Here is a 19,298-nt window from a genome sequence, read left to right as displayed (position 1 = left end):
ATATGTGTTGACAGAGAGTTCCCACAAGTCCTAAAGATGTCATGGAAGCAAGTGCAAAGGCAGTGGGCGTATCAAAGATATATTTGAATTTGTGTTTGTTGATAATAATACACAAAACGCTTTGGCTGTGTGTATACAGAGACACAAAAGACACAAGACACTACCTTTGACTTAAAATAGCTCCAAATATCATCAGCTTATTAGATCATGAACTATGGGATGCATTCACAGAACCTAGATTCTTTTGGAGGGTCTTGAAAATAAACAATCTAGTATTTTTTTCCAAGCCTGTATTTTCTTTACAGGTACCATCTCCAAAGGCTTCATTGAACTGTCTTATTGATTTGTTTTCCTTCAAAATAAGTGCACCCTTAGCATCTTTTTATCTACTTGGTTACAATGATATCCATTATGAGCAACAACTCAATTAAACTTTAATTTCTTACTCAAGAGCCTGAGAGGATGGGCAGCTTTTTGAGCCGTCTCCCTCTCGTCCCCGGGATGACTAACGGGGTCAAGCCTCCCACATATCGCAGGTATGGGGAAGCGGACTGTTACTCATGAGCTTATTGTTCTGCCAACGCAACGGCATTTTGTATGCAAAGGTTCAAGCCTCCCTAGAACGGGCGCGTAACCGTTTCAGCGTTGATCGCGGCAGCAGGGAGCCGCCGACCCGGGGCGGGGGCCGCTAGGGCGGGCGGCAGCGGGGCCGGGGCCGGGACCGGGGCCGGGCCGGGCGGCGGCTCCGCCCGCGGGCGGCGGCGGCGCCTGACGCAGCGCGCCCGGTGCGGCGGGCCGCGCTCCGCTCCGCCCTGCCCGTGCCCGTGCCCGTCCTTGCCGGCCGGCTCGTGGCGCCGCGCGCGGAGCCGGCGGCGGCCATGAAGATCTGGAGCTCGGAGCACGTGTTCGGGTGAGCGGCGGCGGTTCCCTTTCCCTCGGCCGTTAGGGCCGTTGCGCGGCGCGCCCGCGGCGGACGTTGGGGCCGTTGCGCGGCTCCTCCGCGCGGCGCCCGCCGCTGCGCGCGATGGCGGCGGGGCTGCCGCGGAGCCCCCGGCGGGGCTGCCGCCCGCCTGCGCCCGGCGAGGGCAGCGGGGAGCGGAGCCGCCGCGGCGCCCGGGCACGGAGCTGCGCCCGGGCCTCCCTCCCCGTGTGGCCGCGCCGGGTCATTGCGCGGGCTCGGGCGTGGGCGGTAGGGGACCCCCACGCTGCCGAAAAACACCGTTTAGAGGAGCTGAGTGAGTCTCTCAGCTTGGCTGTCAGGTGAGGTGGCTGCAGGCAAAACCATTAAGTGGCAGCCGAGCAAGTTTTCTTCCCACTCCTCTTTCCCTGCGCTCAACATCTTGGACACTGCCCCGATCCCGCCGTTCCACATTCCTATTCCTGGGCAGCACCAGGCTGAAGTGCCTGCGGGTGCCTGTGCGGGCCGCGGCTCGGGGTGCTGGCGGGGAGGCCGCAGCGGCCGCAGGGTCATTGCCGACCTGCCAGTGTGACCTGCGTCCCCATTGGAAGCAGGGAGAGAGCCGGGGACCGCTAAGGACGGCAGGATGGCACTGTCGGGAGCAAGGGCAGGTGCGTGCCGGGAACCCAAGGGCAGCAAACGCAGGTATGTAACAGGGGGTGAGGCAGGGATGAAGTTAGTGTTTACTGCTTAGAGGAGATGGAAGAAGGACAACTCCTGGAAGTTTCAAGACAGGGAAAGGAAACTGAGTAGGAGCGTGAATTGGCACATGGAAGTGTTGTTGCAAATTCCTGATCTGCTTCATGACTTTTCAATTATTTTAGGGCCCTTATGTCAGGTTGAAGATTTGTGTCCAAACTGTCACCTAATTTGGCTTTCCCAGGTCAGTAGTAGAGTTTTTAAAATGCCACCAATGACTCGTTTCTTAAAAATCTCCAAACCTGAGTGGTACAGTGATAGCTACTGAAACATTTAGAAAACATCCAAATGTGTGGTTTTGTACCTTTTTAAGTTTACACTGACATAATTAAAGTGACATAAATATTAGGCCTCATTGGAGCTTCTCTGGGCAGTGTTAGGTCTCTGGCTCCCTTGTTAAGTCCTCAAGGAGACTTAAGTGCAATCTGACCTTGTCATCTCGTGTGCCTTTAGTTGATTGTGGTGTTTAGGTTATGATGCATGGTCAGATAGTCAACTTCCTCGTCGTATCCAGCTCAATCCAGCGGCAGTTGGAGGGAGGAGTGGTTCTCTCGCTCTCCATATGCAGTGATCATGGAGGGCTCTGTCTTCCTTGGTTGCACCACTAAAGCTGAAAGACCTTTTTGCTCTTATTAGAAAATAATGTATTTTTGCAAGCCTCTGTTTGTTCTTGCTTTGCTGTACTGTTTATCCTCTTCTATAATGATCTAATTTAAGACAAAAATAATTTTCTTGAAAATCAAATTTATTTAGGACACTAAGTATAACTTCAGTACAAATTGGCACACTTTAGCCTTCTTGAGATAAATATATTTTAAAGGTATTTTACAAACATTTAATTCCATTCCATGTGTCAATTACTCTGAATACAGATACCATGGTTCAAGAATTCACATTACTATGTTGGGCCAAGCCCGTGATTTATTCAGGGCTGCTGTGGGTATCTCGAAGCAAGATGTATGGAGTCCTGCACAAGAAGCTGTGAACAGCCTGTTCTCCACTGCTCTGGTTCCGGCAGTTTGAGATTACCATGGATGTCACTGAGGCTGGAACTTGTTTAAAAAACTGCTCTGTAGCAATGAGAAGAGTAGACAGAACTGTACGTCACGCTAGTGGGGAGCAGTTGTGTATGTGCCTCGAGGTTTAAGGTTGACATGGCTTCTGAAAATCTGCTTTGTTTGTTTGTTTTGAAATTTATAGATATTTGTTTATGCTGTAAGTGCTCACTAGCCTTTCCTACTTCCTTTTTCCTTTATTTGGTGTGTTAGACTTATGTAGGAAATGTAGGAGTGGGCCTCTGGAGGTCACTTAAGCTCAAAGTTTGCCCTCATTCTCAAAGCAGGACAAACTCAAAGGTTAGATCAGGTTGCTTCTTGGGCTGAGCTCTCAGACAGCTGGAGATTCAGCAGCCCGTGTGGACAGCCCGTTCCAAGGCTCAGCCACGCTGACCGTGTGCTTTTTATTTTTCTTTTTCCATATAGCTAATCGGAATTCACTCGTGGAATTTCACTGGTAGCCATTTGTTACTGATGCCTCTTGTCTTTATTTCTGTCGGTATTTCCTTTAGTTTACGAAAGGGGTTTTTTTCCATGTGTATATCAGTTCTTGCTTGCTCTCTTTCCAAGCATCACTGAATTCTGAAGGCCTCTTGGGAGCCCCTAACCTGCACAGCTGAACCTGAACGCTTAAAGTCAGCCTAGTTATAAATGTTGTCTCTTCTTGTTGCAGGCACCCGTGGGATACCGTGATCAAAGCTGCTATGAGGAAGTATCCTAACCCAATGAATCCATGTGTGGTGGGAGTCGATGTGCTCGACAGAAGCCTGGACAGTCGGGGCCGGCTGCACAGTCACCGGCTGCTCAGCACGGAGTGGGGGCTGCCGAGCATCGTGAGAGCGGTACGAGTGCGTGGGACGCAGTTTGCTGTGATCAGCTGGCTCGGGGCTGCATTCAAAATAAAAGCTTAATTTATAGGGAATATATTTCCAGAAATACTGCACCAGATGTAATCAGAATACTTTGTAGCAGTCATATGTTGTAGGCCTTAATATGTTCAAAGTGTATGTCTATACACGCCTTTCGGCCTGGTCTGTGCCATTTTACATCACTGATAGCATTTTCCACTGTGTAGCCTTGTTACTAATTACTGTGTTTCAGTATCAGTTAATTGCTGTGTATTTGCTTGGGGTCACTAAGCACTTGAAACTTATTATTTTGACCCTTTTAACTTTTGTACTTTTTGTTTTGCTTCTAGATTTTAGGAACAAGTAGAACTCTGACTTACATTGAGGAACATTCTGTGGTAGATCCAGTGGAAAAAAAGATGGAGCTTTGCTCAACTAATGTGAGTGAAGTTTCTGGTTAATAAGTTTCTGACAGCTAATTCTGGAGAGGGGATGTCTCATATCTCTTAGCTTTAAGTAATGTGTGTTTGCTCGTTCTGTTAGGAGGAGGCCATTTCTCCATCTCCAGGTTGGTATGAAGGCACTCTCCCCAGCCCTTACAGGAAACTTCAGATACTTTTGGGCGAAGCATTTATGTTTCTGTTCTGAACATAAGGCTGTATCTCAGAGTATGCATTAAAAAAAAAGAAGTTGGCTTTTGATCAAGTTACTTACTCTACATTAACCGTGATGCTTACAATTGAAAGTTCAATCTGAAACACCTTTTTTTTTCCCCACAACATATAGATAATTATGCAATATCTTGATCGTCTGGGTGCTTTTAACTTTAAAACTTCAAATGGAGTTGTCCAGAGGAGTGCTTTGTCTTTGTTTAAAAAGCTTATCTTTCCTGCGTGTTAATCTTCTGTACGCTCAGCATAGTGTCCAGGTGGTCTTGGCCTTGAGTGGCCCCTCTGAACCGCATGCCATAAATCGGATATGGTTCAGCTTGCAATGAAAACCAGCAGCTGCTGTGCCTCTGTTATGAATAAGAGCTTTGATGATAAATAGATCTAGGATAGGAGAAGTTGCGTCACACTTCATGGATGTTGTTACTGACTGTGTCTTTCTATTTACACTGCTTTGTCTCTCATGTGTGTGTGAGTGCTGTGCTACTGAGACGCGCTGTTAGTAAAAGACAAATGAAAGGCAAAACCAAAGGATTTCAGGTCTTTCTTTTCTTTTTAAGATTACTCTCACAAATTTGGTGTCTGTTAATGAGAGATTGGTTTACACGCCTCATCCTGAAAACCCTGAGAAGTAAGTGAGGAATTCCTACGCCTCCTTTTTTTTTTTTTTTTTTTTGGAAGGGAGGCATAGGGGACAATGTTAGTCCTATGCAGTTTAACTGATAATTTGCTGTATTCTCTTACAGAACTGTGCTAACTCAAGAAGCAATTATTACTGTCAAAGGCATTAGCTTGAGCAGTTACTTGGAAAGCTTAATGGCAAGCACAATATCTTCTAATGCCAGAAAGGTAAGTCATCTTTACTCTGCTCTCCTGTGGTGGTGAAATAGTGATTCTCAAGCATGTGTGCTGAATACCATGCTTAATTTCACTAAACTTTGTGCCCAGAATTTCAGCTGACATTTTGTGGGACCTCAGCAAGTACACTATAATTTACCAAAGCATGAAAAAAAATCCTTTTTTTCTTCTAGAATTATACATTGTAAAAACAACCCCCTAGGTGTATGCTGCAATTACCTTTTTTTTTTTTCCCTTTAATAATAAAAGCACCTTTTTTAAATGGTCATCTCATTCCCGGGAGTTAAAGGCTGACAGTGAAGTGGTAACTTCCCTCTCAGCCTTTATAACGTGTTTTCTGTGCTTATCTAGTTCTTATCCATTCCTGAGTTGTTTCTTTGCCCTTGGCTTGAAGTACTGTAAGCAGAGGCCTATTCTGTGGAGGGATGAGGCTGTTCTGGCATTTGCAGGCAGCACTACCCAGACTGCCCTGTCTTGTGCTTGCTTTTTGTAAAAGCAGGCTGTGCAGGGCTGTGCTTAAGCACGGGCAGGTCTGTGGGAGTGCTTCTTGCTGGTTCCTGAGGCACTTTGTCCTGGATATTTTCTGAGAAGGAAGGAAAAAAGCGCAGCTGCTGCTGACATGCAGATGTTGCTGCCCAACAGCAGGGTGAGCGTGCCCGGAATCTGAGCCTGTTCTGCGCTGCTGGAGCCTCAGAGTCTAAAAGCACCTCCCTGTCCCGTCCGTTTCACTAGAGACTCTATTCAGAGATGTTAAACTGAGCAGGAATTTGTGCTTGCTGTTAGCAGTCCTTTCTTCACCTATAACCCACCATACTTTTACCAGCTCTTCTAGAATGCTCTGCTGTGCTTCTGTGTTCTCAGCACCCTTCCTAGGCTTTATAAAAATTACTGGAAAATGTTTTACCATTCTGAAGAATCAGGAACCTTTGCTCTGAGCTTTAGAGATGGCAGGTGATACCTTATTATTGCAGTGATGATGGAAAAAGTCATTTGCCATGTGTTGTAAATCTTTTCTGTGTTGCTCCAGGGGTGGGATGCTATTGAGTGGATAATTCAAAATTCTGAGAGCGCTCTAAGCTAGCAGTTCTCCACACCTGCAGGTTATGCTAACTAGTGGTAATGCCAGCATTATCCTTCTTGCTGCAGCATTTCGGCTTCCTAGCAAACGTGTGCATGGCCTGTTGTGATGTGAACTTCATAAACTAACCTGCATGTGTGTTTTATGCACTTCACGTACAGGAATGGCAAACACGCTCATTGCACAGGAGTTTTAGAGCAGGGCAGGGCTGGAATGGCTCCATTAGCCCGTGTTTGTACTCCAAGAGCCCGAGTTGGTGCAGTGGAGCTGCGGAGCGTGGTGGGAACGGTCCCTGTGGCTCACAAGGCTCGGGAGCGGGTCTCGCCTCTGAGTGACCGGGCTCCGATCCCCATTTCTGTGGCTTCCCTATGTAGAAGGGGGACCTGAAGGAACTAATGAATTGGTTACTCACTGGAATGGTGTTGTAAAAACAGCACTGAATTGTACCCTTAGGATATGAAATTGATTTCTCAAAACTCATTGCCTAACCAGGGAAATCTTTTGCATAGTGACACTGTATTTGCTTATCTTACTCCTGAGGAATATTGCTGCCCTTCTGTCAATTTCTGTGGAGATCTGTTCAAACCGGAGGCTGTAAGAACACCAGCTTTTCTGCAGTTATGTTCATTTCAGTAGCGCCGTGTCCCTTAAGCAGTGTGACCATTACAACTTCTCACCTCAGGGTTGAGAGAGCTAAAAGCAGTTGCCTCTGTGCTACCTCTGTGCTGATTATTTTCCTTCCACTAGTCAGCCTAGCCCACCCCTGTCATTCCTGTATGAGCAAACGCTTCAACTAATAAGACTGCTTTAAAAAAAGTCCTCGTGCTGCTGCTTTTAAGAATGCAGAGTTTCTCCGCCGGGCTTGTTTTGGGATCAGCGTGTGTGGCGAGCGTTTGCTGTTGGCTCTGGTTCCGCTCGGCGCCGGCGGCTGCTTTCCCGCCCGCCGCGCGCTGCACGCGCTTGCCTGGCGAGCCGCGGCCGTGCACCGCGGCGCTTCGCGCTCCCTCCTCTGTCAGATCCTTCACAACTGGGTATCCTGTGGGACCCAAAGGCTTTGCAGCTCTTTAAGGTTTCGTGCCTAAATTCCCATGCAAGATACTATGGAACTTTCTCACCAGTATTATGGGTTTATTCTCAGCTGCAAAGTATGGTGTATGGCATAGGCAGGACTAAGGAAATGTGTGTGGATCTGTGTAATCTAAAGAGCAGAAGGAAGTACTTTGGTAGTCTAGTTTGAAAGTGGGAATTTTGGTTGTTGCTAATGAACACATCAGCTAAAGCACTCTGACCTGGTCGTTTCGCAGTCAGGCCCTCAGAAGAATCTCAGTGGTTTTCCTACGGAGCGTTTTCGACCTGAAAGCTGTTGGTCTGACAAGCCTCATCTTTGCGCGGTCAGATAAAGGTAACAGCGAAGTTGCTGCTGTCTAGCTCGGTTCTCGGTGCACGCGCTACCTGAGGGGACGTTCCTCTTGGGAGGACGTTAGAGGACGTTTCGGCTTGACTTGGAGGCGTGCGGCCGGGGGCTGACGGAGACGCGCTCCTGCTCCGCGCTCGAGGCGCCTCGGCTCCTCCGTGGTCGCTGCAGCCCGGCACCACGCCGGAGAGGAGCCTGCTCTCAGGGCTGCTTCTGTGCAGGGTTCCCCACGGGTCCCATGTCTCGCACAGGGCTGAGAGCTGGGGAAGTCTGCTGAAACTGGGTCCGATCGGTGCTCAAGTGGAAGGAACTCGGAAGCTAGATCATACACTTCTAAGGAGAAGAAGAGTTTGTTTTCCCCAGAAATGCAGACCTCAGTGCTTGCAGCAAAAATAGTATATCAGAGTTCAGACAGAATAAAGGGGTGTGTGGGAGGCGCTTCCTGCAGCCCTTTGCCCAGCCTCTGTGGAGGTTTGAACGCTGGTCCTTGCTGTGCTGACAACTTTGGGCCCTTGGGGCTCGACCCTTTACCTCAGGCTTCTCTGGGTGAGGGTGAAGCCACGGAGCTCCTTGTCACTTCACCTGTTGTCCTCTGTAGGGTAACACTGATGCATGTCTCTGGCTGCTTGGGGGATGAGAAGAGAGCAGGTGTTTTCCGGGTCTCCCAACAGCTGCTGGTTTGGGCAAAACCATTATCCTGAGGATGTGGAACGCTGAAGTTTAGAACTTTAGCTTAGTTGAGGTGCACCTGTTTGTGTCCCTGCCTTCGTTGCGGGGCTGGGCGCTCATGTCATGGTCGCTGTGGCACGGCCAGCTGCAGGGTCCTCATAAGGCACCGTGTTTTCCAAGGGCTTGTTTAGCTGGATCTGGCTGCTGTGAGCAGAGCACTGGCTTTCAGCTCCCGTGGCGCCGAGACAATTCCCACTAGCGGGGATGGTGCCTGGATGCGAGAGGCAGCACCTGGCTGGTGGCACGAGCACGGGGCGCCGTGGGGATTCCCAGAGTGTGCAGCGATCCCGGGGGCAGCAGCTCGAGGTTCCCACACGTGTGTTGAGCAGTATGTGTATGAACAGCAGCACTCCTGCGGGAGGGACTCCCTGCTGAGTTAGGCTTGTTGCACGGGGGCCCGTGGGCAGCTCACACCAATATTGCATTAAGTTCTTGCATGTGGGTTGTGCAGTTGAACTCCAGTAAGAAGCTGCTAAGAAATTATTGATATAATCCTGTGTCAAACTCTGCAGGAGATGAAAAAAAATTAAAGCAAATCTTATGTCTGACAGAGGAAAAACTATAGGAGCATGAGTTGTGAAATTGTATCTATTCTGATCCTAAATTACTGTGTTTCTCTGGCAGGGTCGAGATGCCCTGGAATGGGTGATCAGCAAATTAAACACAGAATTGGAGGAGCTCAAGTCAACGCGCGAAAACATGAAATCGGCCATGGCAGCAGCATCAACAAAAAACTGAAGACAAAAAGTACCAGGAGCTGACACAGAAGTCTCATTCTGCAAACTTTTTTTTTGCAGGTCACCCTTCCAAGGTTGATCTAAACAGGTTTTATATGTATATAAGAACACTGGATCTGAGAAAAACAATCCAGGAAAAGTAACCTTATCCTATCTCCCCAGCAACTCTTGTTGGCTGCTGACCAAGACCTCCTGCAAATGCTCTTTTGTTTTAAACAAAGTCCTTTAAACAGTGGAGACAAAACATTTAGCACATTTAAAACTGCCCCAAATGTGCCTTCTATAGCAAAAGTAGAGAATATGTGTCTTATATTTTACACCGTCTTTGCTTTTTGTACTCTAGAACAACTCATGTGTGTTCATTGACGGTTTTTCATAAGAGCATTTGTTCTCTGAAGGTCTGGTAGGTACTAAAGCACTTGGTTTTGTCTCTTTTCTAACCTCTTACGTCATTCAAAGGGAATTATGGAGAGAGAATGTGATACTATAGAGAAAGATAACTAGAGGATCATCCCCCAAAGCTAAAACCTGCGTGGTACTGACTCTTCTGAGCTGTTTGTGTGTCCTGTCTGAACGAGACACACGGACACTTTACCTCTTGGATGTTTGTATCCAAACATAGATAATGTTTCTATTGATGTTAATAATCTAAACCAGCTGCTTTTTGTAGGGAGAAGGGTGTAATTTATTGGCATATTTATTAACTTGCAGCAGTCCTCTCCATTCTACCAGAAGAGCAGTGGTAATTCCTGGAAGGTGCTGGAAAATCCTTATCCTATTTATTTGCAGAAAGGCTACTGGAATGCAGAGCCTGTGCTGTTCCACTGGTGCTTGCTTTGACATCAGGTCTTAACCGAGGAGGAGGCTCTGATGCAATAAGTAGAAGAGCTCAGATGAGAAATATGCAAGAAACTTGAAATCCGAAGGGCAGTATCTCATAGGCAGGTACCCCTTCTCCTCTAAAGGAAGACAAAAGTAGAAGAAAAATGAAACGGACTCTCCTTTTTCAGTGCTTTCCACAAACTACTGACTCCTGGTTTAACTCTGTTGGTTTTTTTAACAACTTTGCCATATTGGCACAAAATGTTTTTAGGATCATTTTTAAATAATTCTCATTATGTGGAAAAATACTCTAGCAGCTATACAAATTGCTTTCTTAAAACATGCATAAATACAGGTTGATAACGGAGCTCATAAAAGCTTTTTGTTGTTGTTGTTTTGATCCAGGCAGAGTTGCATGTTTTATGCAGTCCTCTGCTAGGGCATTTTAACGTATTTTTTCTGTGTGTGCCCTCAAACTGAGATAAATGTTGCAAGGATGTTTACTGGAGCCAGTGGCGACCATGGACCTAGGTAACTGTTGAAGAGCACGAGCAAATTCTCTAAAATGTATAAGACAAAAGTGCTTGTTGCTATGCCTTGAACTTGTGTAACTTATAATGCCTGTAGCTTAAGGGAAACTGCAGAGTCCGTGCTCCTTACGTGAAGCTTGAGAGCGACCGTCCGTTTGAGTCCGGCTGAGTCCCGTGATCCTAACGAATAAACCTCTTTTTTTAAGAATGGTTAAGTTTGTTTTTTTTCTTACCCTGGATTTGAAATACTCGCTTGGTGTTGTGCTCGAGCTGGCTGATTTTGCACAGCAGCTTCCAGTGCTGGCAGATGCTCCGGAAAAGCGGCTGCAGGCTCCTGCTTGCTGCCCGGTGCAGCCCTGCCCGCAGCTGGGCTCAGCATGAGCTGCACAGTGCAGGACGGTGGCACGGGGGCTGCGGGGCGTGGGGGGCGCACGCGTGTGCAGGGGACGGCTGCGCTTGGCTGGGAGTGCGGGTGGCCCCGCGGCCGCTGCTGGCGCCCGGCGCCGTGTCGGGCGCTGCTCCTGGGCGGCTGCAGGGAAGGCAGCAACCCCGGAGCTTTGGAAGCGGCGCACGTTTGCCCAGCCTGGGAGGAGCTGGTGATGCCGGAGGTACCAGATTTAAGGTAAAGCCTGATCCATGGTTGATGTCTCTAAATATTTTTTGCTAGTGCAGGAAAGCTCATGTTAGCAACAAAAGCCATTGACTAAAACCTGTACAGTAAAATGGGCTCCTGCGTCATCTGTAGCTGTCTTGCATGGACTGTTTTTCCTTCCTGACCTGCTTTTGCTCCAGCACCAGCACTCTAAACCCTCCTCCTGCATCATGTCAGCAGGCATGACGTGAAAGCCTTGTGGGCGTAAGGAACACGAGAAACCCTAGCAGCAGCTGCAGTCTTCTCGAGGGACCCGCGTGGCACAAGCAAAGAAACGGAGCCCGCAGTGCTAGAAGTATCAAACACATGTGGGTGAGATGCTGCAAAGCAGCGCTGAGTAAGATGAACTCACACAGCAACATTCCTTGACCTGACAATTTTCATTTTCATCTTTAGGTGGAGCAATTTTTCTTGCATCTTCTTAGACTGTAAGCTCTGAAGGCCAGGAATCTGTGAAGTGACTGTGTTCACTGTGGTGCTATCTAAATAAATGACATGTTCAGTTAAAAGAAACCACCCGTGTAGCTCCTATAATATAACATGGGGTGTTCGTTTTTAGTGAAGACTTAAAAATATATTTGTTTGGTTAGTCTGTAAGCAGTAGGACAGAATAATTGGCTTCCAGGAGCTTGCTGTAAACCACAGATCACGCTGCTCAAAGCTGCCTGGTTGCCTGTGGTGTCTGAATAGGGACCTCCCTTTGTAGGGAGCTTAGAGTCGTCTGAAATGATCAGTGCTGGTTTGCAACTGCTGAGAAGAAGTGACCTCCCATGTGTGCTTGCCGCTCTGCTCTGCCGCACTGAGCACCACTCGCCCAGCTCAGCGCTCAGCACTCAGCACGGTACTTGCCAGCCTTTATCTACAGCCCCGGGAGGATGAACACGCTGTCGCCGGGCTTTATTCACAGAAAAAAAGACTCGTCTTTGTGAAGCTGAATGTGAAGGTTTGTCCTCTTAATTCTTCCACAGTTGACATTTGAGATCATTTATTTATTTTTAGTTGGTAAAGTAAAATCATCAGTAAGGATTTCTAATTTGGGGCCCTTCTGGCTCAGTACTTACCTGTCTTTACCTTTCTGCAATGCTTTTTAAACACAATTAAAACTCATAGCAGCTGAGATTCAGTGCCGCAGAGAATTGCAGCACTTGGACTTGATACCATGGGCTGTGCTCTGCAATTGGTGCTTAGCACCTCCACAGTTAGATCAAGAAAACGAGGGCAAGGAAAAGCTCTTTTAAAGAAACTTTTATTAGTAATGTGTAAACAAGAGATTGCATTTCAGTCCCGTGCAACATGGAAACAAGCAGAAGAAAATCCTAGTGCCTTTCTCGACTTAACCACAGAAGCTGGTGAGCCTGCAGCCACAGCGAACTTGCACGCGTGCAGCTGGCGCAGGAGTGCGAGGTGCCCAAGGGCAGAGGGGCACAGTTTGTGCTTTATGCCTGTTCTTGGTCAAAAAAATGCATCTCTTGAGAGTTTTTTTTATTAAGGGAGGGGGGAGACCATCTTTAATAGCGAAACAGCCCATTTTATGTAGTGCATCTTTGTATCACTCCTACGTTCTCACGTTAGGTAACCACCAGCCTCTTCTAATACAGACGTGCTGCTTTAAACTTGGCCCTGGCTGCTAGCGCTGCTGCAAGCTGGGTCATGAGAACGTGTTCTCTGGGCAGATGCATGAGTGACTCTCGTGGATGCTTTGGAAGTCAAATTCCCGCTGGACACGGCATCAGTGGGGCCATGGCTCAATCCAGCACTCCCTGACACTGACTGCCCGTGGCTGCCCCACAGCGCAGGGCCATCCCCAGCCTGGCGCACGCGGGGGCTCCGTGCGACGCCCCTGGGCACGGCCCTGCGCAGAGGGAGCCAGGGCTCCCTGCAAACGTCTCACTGCAGGGAGGGTCCTGGGGAGCTGCGCATCCTTTTGCATTTGCAGGTCGTTCTAATCACAGCGGTTACTGAAAAAATGGGTGTTTTCCAGCTTGGATGGTACATTAGGTAGCCGCACACCTCGATAAACACGCTTTTAAGTATGCAGCCTTTATCTACAGAGACGTTTATCAACACCTTTCCTAACAGCTGCTTCTCAAGCCCTTCTGCAGAAGCTCCCTGGACTCGACTCAACTTCAGCCACTCGACTCCAGCAGCTCCTTTCACCATTTCGGGACCCATGGCCAGGTTGACTGCAGTTATTTGGCAGCCCAGTCAGCCAGGCCTTGCTGCTGTCAAACAGGGCAACCCAAGCAGACACTGAAAAATCCTATAGGGAATTTGCAGTTAAGTGCAAACTGCCACAAATATTTTGCTGCTTTCATTAAATGAATATTCTTTAGCTCCAGCTCTTGCTGATCCTCCATGACATCCTTTGAATGTGAACACTCTTAAAATTCCTTCGCAAGTATTTGCTTAGCAAACTGTTTTAAAGTTTCAGCTGTGTAGACTTCAGTTAACTTTTCATGATCGTGCTGGGTTTCAAGCCCTTACTTAATGTTGCCGGGCACTCACAGTGCAGAGCAATATTAGTGCTAGCACGGAGCGTTACCTTGTGCACCTCTTCCTTTTATCAGCAGCTCTCCAAATCCTTTATATAGCCGCAGGCACATTAAAGCCCCTGCTTGTGTAGGTGGGGAAAGTGCAGGACAGAAGGGTTGGCTGCTTCCTCAAGGTAAGCGGAGCAAGAGGGCCCGGGGACCATCCTGGGATTTTTTCCATGCCAAGCCAGGAACAAGCAGGTCTGTGGCCCTGCGGCAGAGCTGCTGGGTGCAGCGTGAAGGCAGCAGTCGCAGTGGGCTGGAGTTGGTGCTTTTCGGTTATTTCTCAATGATGCAGTGTGCAGCCAGCACCTAAGCACAGAAGCTGATCCTGAATCTTCCAGGGAGACAAAGGAGGAGCTTGGAAGGCAACACTGCGAGTTGTGATAAAAGGTTTCTCCCTGCCTCTGGTTTAAAAAAGGAGGAAGAAATTTCTCCCAGAGGTCCCCAGGCTTCTGCCTCAAAGAAGAGGGCTGGAGAGGTGTTTTCAAGGCCGGTAACGCGGGCAGGAAAAGCGCGTCTCAGCTCCCGTGTTTGCTCCGGCAACACGCTTGGCCCAGTGGGATTTGACTAGAAATGGTTGCTCCCTGCTAATCACATCAGTGGGGCTGCAGAAGCAGTTTTATTGCCATTCTAACGCCACTCTGATACAGTCCCTTCCCTTCATGCAGCCCAGTCAGCGTTCAAATCTTGTTCCCTCATTTCCAGTAACGCTGCTGGTCAGAAGCATCAGCTGACTGATCTTTACAAAACCAGAGAAGCTCAAGAAAGAAGAGGTGAGAACATCTACATTTGCTCACACATAAAAGAATTAATGCGGACAAGGGCTGTAATGGAAAGGTGTTTTATTTTTGTCACATAACAGCCCTCCCTCCCCAGAGCCCCGATGCAAAGAAGTAGGGGAAAGGGGGACGCACCAGCCCCCATAAGCGTCATCGTCACCGTGAGCACATTCGGGTTTTCCATGTGTGAGAGCGGCCGCCGAGGCCTCCCCACCACGGCAGCCGGGCAGGGCCAGCTCTTGGGTCGCAGCAGCCACGTTCAGGTGCCACGACGGCGTTTTTGATTCCTCGGGTCTCTAACGAGAGCCCTAAGCAGGTCTCGGGCATGTTAGCACAGCTAGAAAAATAAAGGATTTTTTAAAATTCATGGACGTGCCCTGTCTGTGCTAGTCCCACATCCTTTTGGGTGGCAATTCATGCTAAAAGGCCTATGGAGCACCAACGGTCCGAAGGGGCTGGAAGCTTCACTAAAGGTAATGCCAACACACAGATAAATAGGACTCATTTTCTTTTTAAAATGTCATGGAAAAATCAATTCCCATTGCATGACTGATGGCGACTTCCTAAATATTAACAAATATATTACACCTATGTACAAGCTGCTGACTTCCTCCTCGGGGGCGGCCGCGCCGTGGGCCGCAGCGAGGCCGTGCAGGGCGGCAGCGCGAGGGGCCAGGACGCAGCCGCATGGGGGTCACCAGCGCAAGTGGCAAGGGGAGCGCTAAAACCATCCCGCTCTGCCGGGACCAGGCCTCGTGGCACCGGCCCGCCTGCTGCCTTCCCTCTGCGGGGCTGGACGCCGGCCTGACGCAGAGCGATGGCGCCACGGAGGGGAGGATGGGGCCAAGGGGGGCAAACGCGAGGGGCTGCCCCCGGCTGCTGGTGCCGCATGCCCCGCGAGGTTGGCGCTCGGGCGTTTTCAGGAGAAATCTGCAAGAAGAGGGAGGGCAGGTTGAAAGGAGGCCTCATCTTCCTGGCGTGAGCGCGGTGCAGCAGAGCCGGGCCTGGCTTTGGTACTGCGAGCGCCGCCGAGACCGCAGCAGCCCTTCCAGGCGGGGCCCTCTGCCGCTCGCCCTCGTGTGCCCTCGTCTCCTGCAGCCTGATGTCACTCCCGCGCTCCCAGTGCTCCCACAGGCAAAACACGACTCCAAAGGGAGGGCCGGGCCCCGCTGCCTGGCGCAGGGCAGTAGGGAGGGAAAGAGGGAGGCGAGCGCCGCTGCTCGCGCTGCTCCTGCTGCCGCTTGCACTGCTGCTGCTGGCGCTGCTGCTGCTGCTGCTGCTCGTGTTGCTGCTGCTCGTGTTGCTGCTGCTGCTGCTCGCGTCGCTTCAGGCAGAGCCCAACGCGCTACTTCAGCAAGCCCTGGCTATGCAAACACTCGCCATTTCTGAGAAGGAGTTTAAAGAAAAACAAGGATGGACGAGTCCCTGGGAAGGTTTAAGGAGACTTCTGCATGTGCTTTTCCAACTGACGCTATGAGCCGAGGAACACAACGTAACCTGCAAACTGGCCCTGACGGGGGAACCTCGTGGCGGCGCGAGGCCACATGCCCGCAGTGGGGCTGCTGCGTGGCCGTGGGGCTGGAGCAGCTGCCCTGGGCCACCAGGGAACCCACCTCTCCTGGGCCTCTAAACGCGCGGATGTTTGGGCAGGAGCATCTGCTGCCCTACGCACATATTCCGAAACAAAATAAATATGTAAATCCAGTCCCTCCTACTTTGGAGCTGTTCTGAGGTATCTCTCATTACTCTGACGTATAGAAAGGTTAATAAATAGATCTGATTTTTTTTTCTGCTATGTCATTCTATAATACACTGCTATATAGATATTAAATATGCCTCGGGGTATTAAAAATTTTATGAAAAAGTTACAGTAGTTGATTTTCAAGTATTAATAACTTGGCTATGCTAGCTTGTTTTTAAATACGAAAATGGTCAAATTATAGACTAAACTCTGGCTATGCTTGAATTAAAAAAAATATATAAAAAAGTGCAAAAAAAAAAGAATTTGATGTCAGTTAACATTGTAACATTATAGGAACATCTAGTTTAGCATTCTCTTGTGAGTGAGTTAAACAAGGAAAAAGAGAATAAGGAAAAAAAACAGAGCTCCCAATCTGAGACAGCATTGCCCCAAATTTCAGCAGAATACTAAATTCTACAGCCAAGTTAGAAACCCCAGAAAAATGGGGTTAACAGTGGATATGCTGTCTGAATTATTATAGCAGTATTTGTGTTCTGTTATAATACAAATTTACATCGTACCCACCTTTTCTTCTGGGTAACCACAAAAGCAACTTTACAGGTATTCAGTTAAAATTAGAACCTCCCTTATTCCCCATCTTCCCCATAACCTGTGCGACTGTGTCTAATACTAAAATTCACGGCTACGAAGCATCATACATTCAAGATAGAAAGTAAACTAGGAAAACCTGCTGAGGAGACACGCGGGAGCGCCCGGGCCCGGAGAGCGGAGCAGCGCTAGGGAGCGTCGCCGCCGGCGCCTCCTTCCCAAGGTCACGGGTGCCGTAAGGCCTCCCCAGGCTGAGCCCCGGTCTCGGAGCAACACGGAATGGCTGAAGGAAGATCGCTCAGAGCCAGGTCGCTCGCTCTGGGCAGGTACTGCCAATATGACTTACTGCTTGCTACTGTGCTGACACTGACCCCTTGTTAGATTTGGTTCTCCTTTAAACACGTTTCAGCTCGTCTCCTGAAAAATGACTCAAAGAATGGTTAAAAAAAGACTGAAAGCAAGAAAAGGCTTTCTAGCTTCAAAGCACGCATACAAAAGAGGCAACAATTTCAAACTATAGTTTTTCTTCCAGTGCGAGGAGCTGACCCGTTGCATGTCGCTCTGTACAGGTACCAAGACAGCATTCTGCACCTCTGGAAACCCTCGGAGCAGGAAATCCGCAGGACCGAGCTAATGCGAATTCAAGCCTGTTAGGTGGAAGGAAGCAACGGAATGGTGATCCAGTCTCAGGGACCTTGCTCATGGATAATGACCTCGTGAAGCCAAAAGCAAACCAAAAGGCACAAGGCTCAGATCTCATTGATAGTTCGTTCAGACGGGCAGTACTCGGAGGTCCCCGGCGAGGACATGTAGAAAGACTGTGTCTTCCTTTTTAACCTGGCGCGCCTGTTGGCCAGCGAGAGGCTGCGCCGGCTCGAATTGATGATTTCTGAAATAAACTTCTTGCAGTCCACACACACCTCCATTGTGCTCCAGTCCTCCATCAATTCTTTGGGAAACTGTAGCTCTTCATGTGACCTATCCACAGATTTGGACCTTGAGGCCAACCTGAAAGGTGAAAGACCCATCTCATTATTTACCACCGTGCTGCTGGGCCCCAGGCAGACCTGCTAGAAATGCAAGGTGGAACAGTCTTGACTCAAACCTTGTTTCTCCCTGCCTCAAAAATGTCCCAAGGAGACCAAGCAGCAGAGAGGGCAAATCTCACCTGGTTCAGTAAGATTGCAGAGTGACTAAATGAAGGCAGATGTAAAGTTTAACGTAGCCAAACTAATCTTATTAAAAAATACATATCGATGATGTAGCTGTCTAATTTTGACACAAAATCATAGCACAAGTGATTTATGCAGAGAGTTCTGAACAGAGGAGTATAGGAACTATACATTCTCTCAATAAAAGTGATCCTTTATATAAAATTTCTGGGATTACTGTTGAAAACCATCTGTGTAAATATGGTAGAAAACCAACCTTTCCCTTTGATGGAAGGAAAATGAAAAAAAATTTTGCTAGAAGATAAATTTGTGCAAGACATTCAACTGAATTCCCCTTCAGTTACTGTTTCCAGGATGTGAGACTTATCTCCTTAAGAGTCTAAGTATTCTCTCCCCTGAGAATACTTAAGAGGTATTTTTAGAGTTACTATAGGAATTCACTTGTCCTAGTCTCATGTTAACTTTTCACCTGTAGTGTGAAAAAGGCTGAAGTCACACTGTTAATATTACCCTTTATGAAAATGAATAAAATAAGTAAATGGAAGAGACTTTTTTTTTCAGTCTTCATAAAGGTTATTGGAAGTATTATAAACATGAAAAGCTACAAAACAGGTAGACAGACTCTTCTTAGTGATTGACAATTTGAGATGAAATGCTTAGGAATTATTTCCCAAAGAAAGACAGGAGCTACAGACGCTTCTCACCTGGGCATGCTCCGCAGGGACCGGTGGTGACTGGTGGAGGGTTTCTCCGGCCTCATGAAGCTCTCTCCTCTCTGCAAGGTTGACGGTCCCAGTGAGAAGATGGGGAGGGTGGAATATGGCTTTGATGGCAGTCGCATCTGTCATGAGAACAGACAAAGGAAGGTGTGAAGCATCATTGCCAAAGATTACGGATTTTTAAGAAAGGGCAAACTATATATTTATTTACTTACTTTTTTGCAACACTGTGAGCATACAGGCCTGTGTAGAGAAGTGACAGTATGAGTTATCCTACCGGCAAAAATTGTATTTAAATCAAGAATAAGAGAAGAATGCTTTCAAGGGTTAAAATCCTGCTCCATCCCATTGAAAAGGAATTTTTATTTTTAAAGCTTCTTGAAAATACTAACTGAAGAAGAGAAAAGGGCTAAACAATATAACAGCTGAAACAAAACAGGGAAAACAAAGTAACCCTTTTTTCTCTAAGGGAACATCCCTTGGTAAGTGACACAAAACATCAGTGATTCCACACATCTCCAGACTTACTGTCTCACTGCTTCACTTCTTAAAATTTTTCATTTTGGCAGTAAAATATTCATTACTTTTCCCCCCACGCTCCAGTTCCCTAAAAATAACCCAAAATGCAACATATGCATTTGTCTTGAAAAAAAATCCCCACCAATAGGAAAATTTTATAATTGTTGGTGGGGGAGTCTGAATAAAATCCACCTTACCCTCCTATTAGCACACACACAAAAAAAGAAGAAATTAGTG

General features: G+C 48.0%; 2 protein-coding genes across 6 annotated transcripts in view; one reads left to right on the top strand and one right to left on the bottom strand.

The window, feature by feature from the left end:
• The first annotated feature begins 826 nt into the window (after positions 1 to 826).
• PRELID3A (PRELI domain containing 3A) lies at positions 827 to 10,086 on the top strand. 2 transcript variants are annotated; one of them, XM_088524059.1, is made up of 7 exons: positions 827 to 910; positions 3,386 to 3,554; positions 3,911 to 4,000; positions 4,789 to 4,859; positions 4,975 to 5,077; positions 6,114 to 6,202; positions 8,932 to 9,022. In XM_088524059.1, exons 1-6 carry the CDS (start codon positions 879 to 881, stop codon positions 6,165 to 6,167), a joined length of 519 nt encoding a protein of 172 aa, XP_088380185.1. In that variant the 5' UTR covers positions 827 to 878; the 3' UTR covers positions 6,168 to 6,202; positions 8,932 to 9,022. The 2 variants fall into 2 exon arrangements, with proteins under 2 accessions (XP_088380185.1, XP_088380184.1); XM_088524058.1 differs by lacking the exon at positions 6,114 to 6,202 and having other exon boundaries at positions 8,932 to 10,086.
• A 6,981-nt stretch (positions 10,087 to 17,067) lies between these two features.
• The window catches only part of SPIRE1 (spire type actin nucleation factor 1), a 125,373-nt gene continuing 123,142 nt past the window's right edge, over positions 17,068 to 19,298 (bottom strand). For all 4 annotated transcript variants that reach the window (XM_088524054.1, XM_088524055.1, XM_088524056.1 and 1 more), the window contains 3 exons: positions 18,758 to 18,785; positions 18,528 to 18,664; positions 17,068 to 17,659 (listed from right to left, as the gene is read on the bottom strand). In XM_088524054.1, coding sequence (XP_088380180.1) covers positions 17,401 to 17,659; positions 18,528 to 18,664; positions 18,758 to 18,785 — 424 coding nt within the window. In that variant the 3' untranslated portion in view covers positions 17,068 to 17,400. The remainder of the gene's footprint in view (positions 17,660 to 18,527; positions 18,665 to 18,757; positions 18,786 to 19,298) is intronic.

The sequence above is a fragment of the Tinamus guttatus genome, unplaced genomic scaffold, assembly GCF_059628265.1.
Source record: "Tinamus guttatus ecotype Peru unplaced genomic scaffold, ASM5962826v1 Tinamus_guttatus_pri_ptg000203l, whole genome shotgun sequence".
In the NCBI taxonomy this organism is placed as follows: domain Eukaryota; kingdom Metazoa; phylum Chordata; class Aves; order Tinamiformes; family Tinamidae; genus Tinamus; species Tinamus guttatus.
The sequence above is the reverse complement of the archived record's forward strand: the minus strand, read 5'-3'. Positions and strand labels throughout refer to the sequence as shown.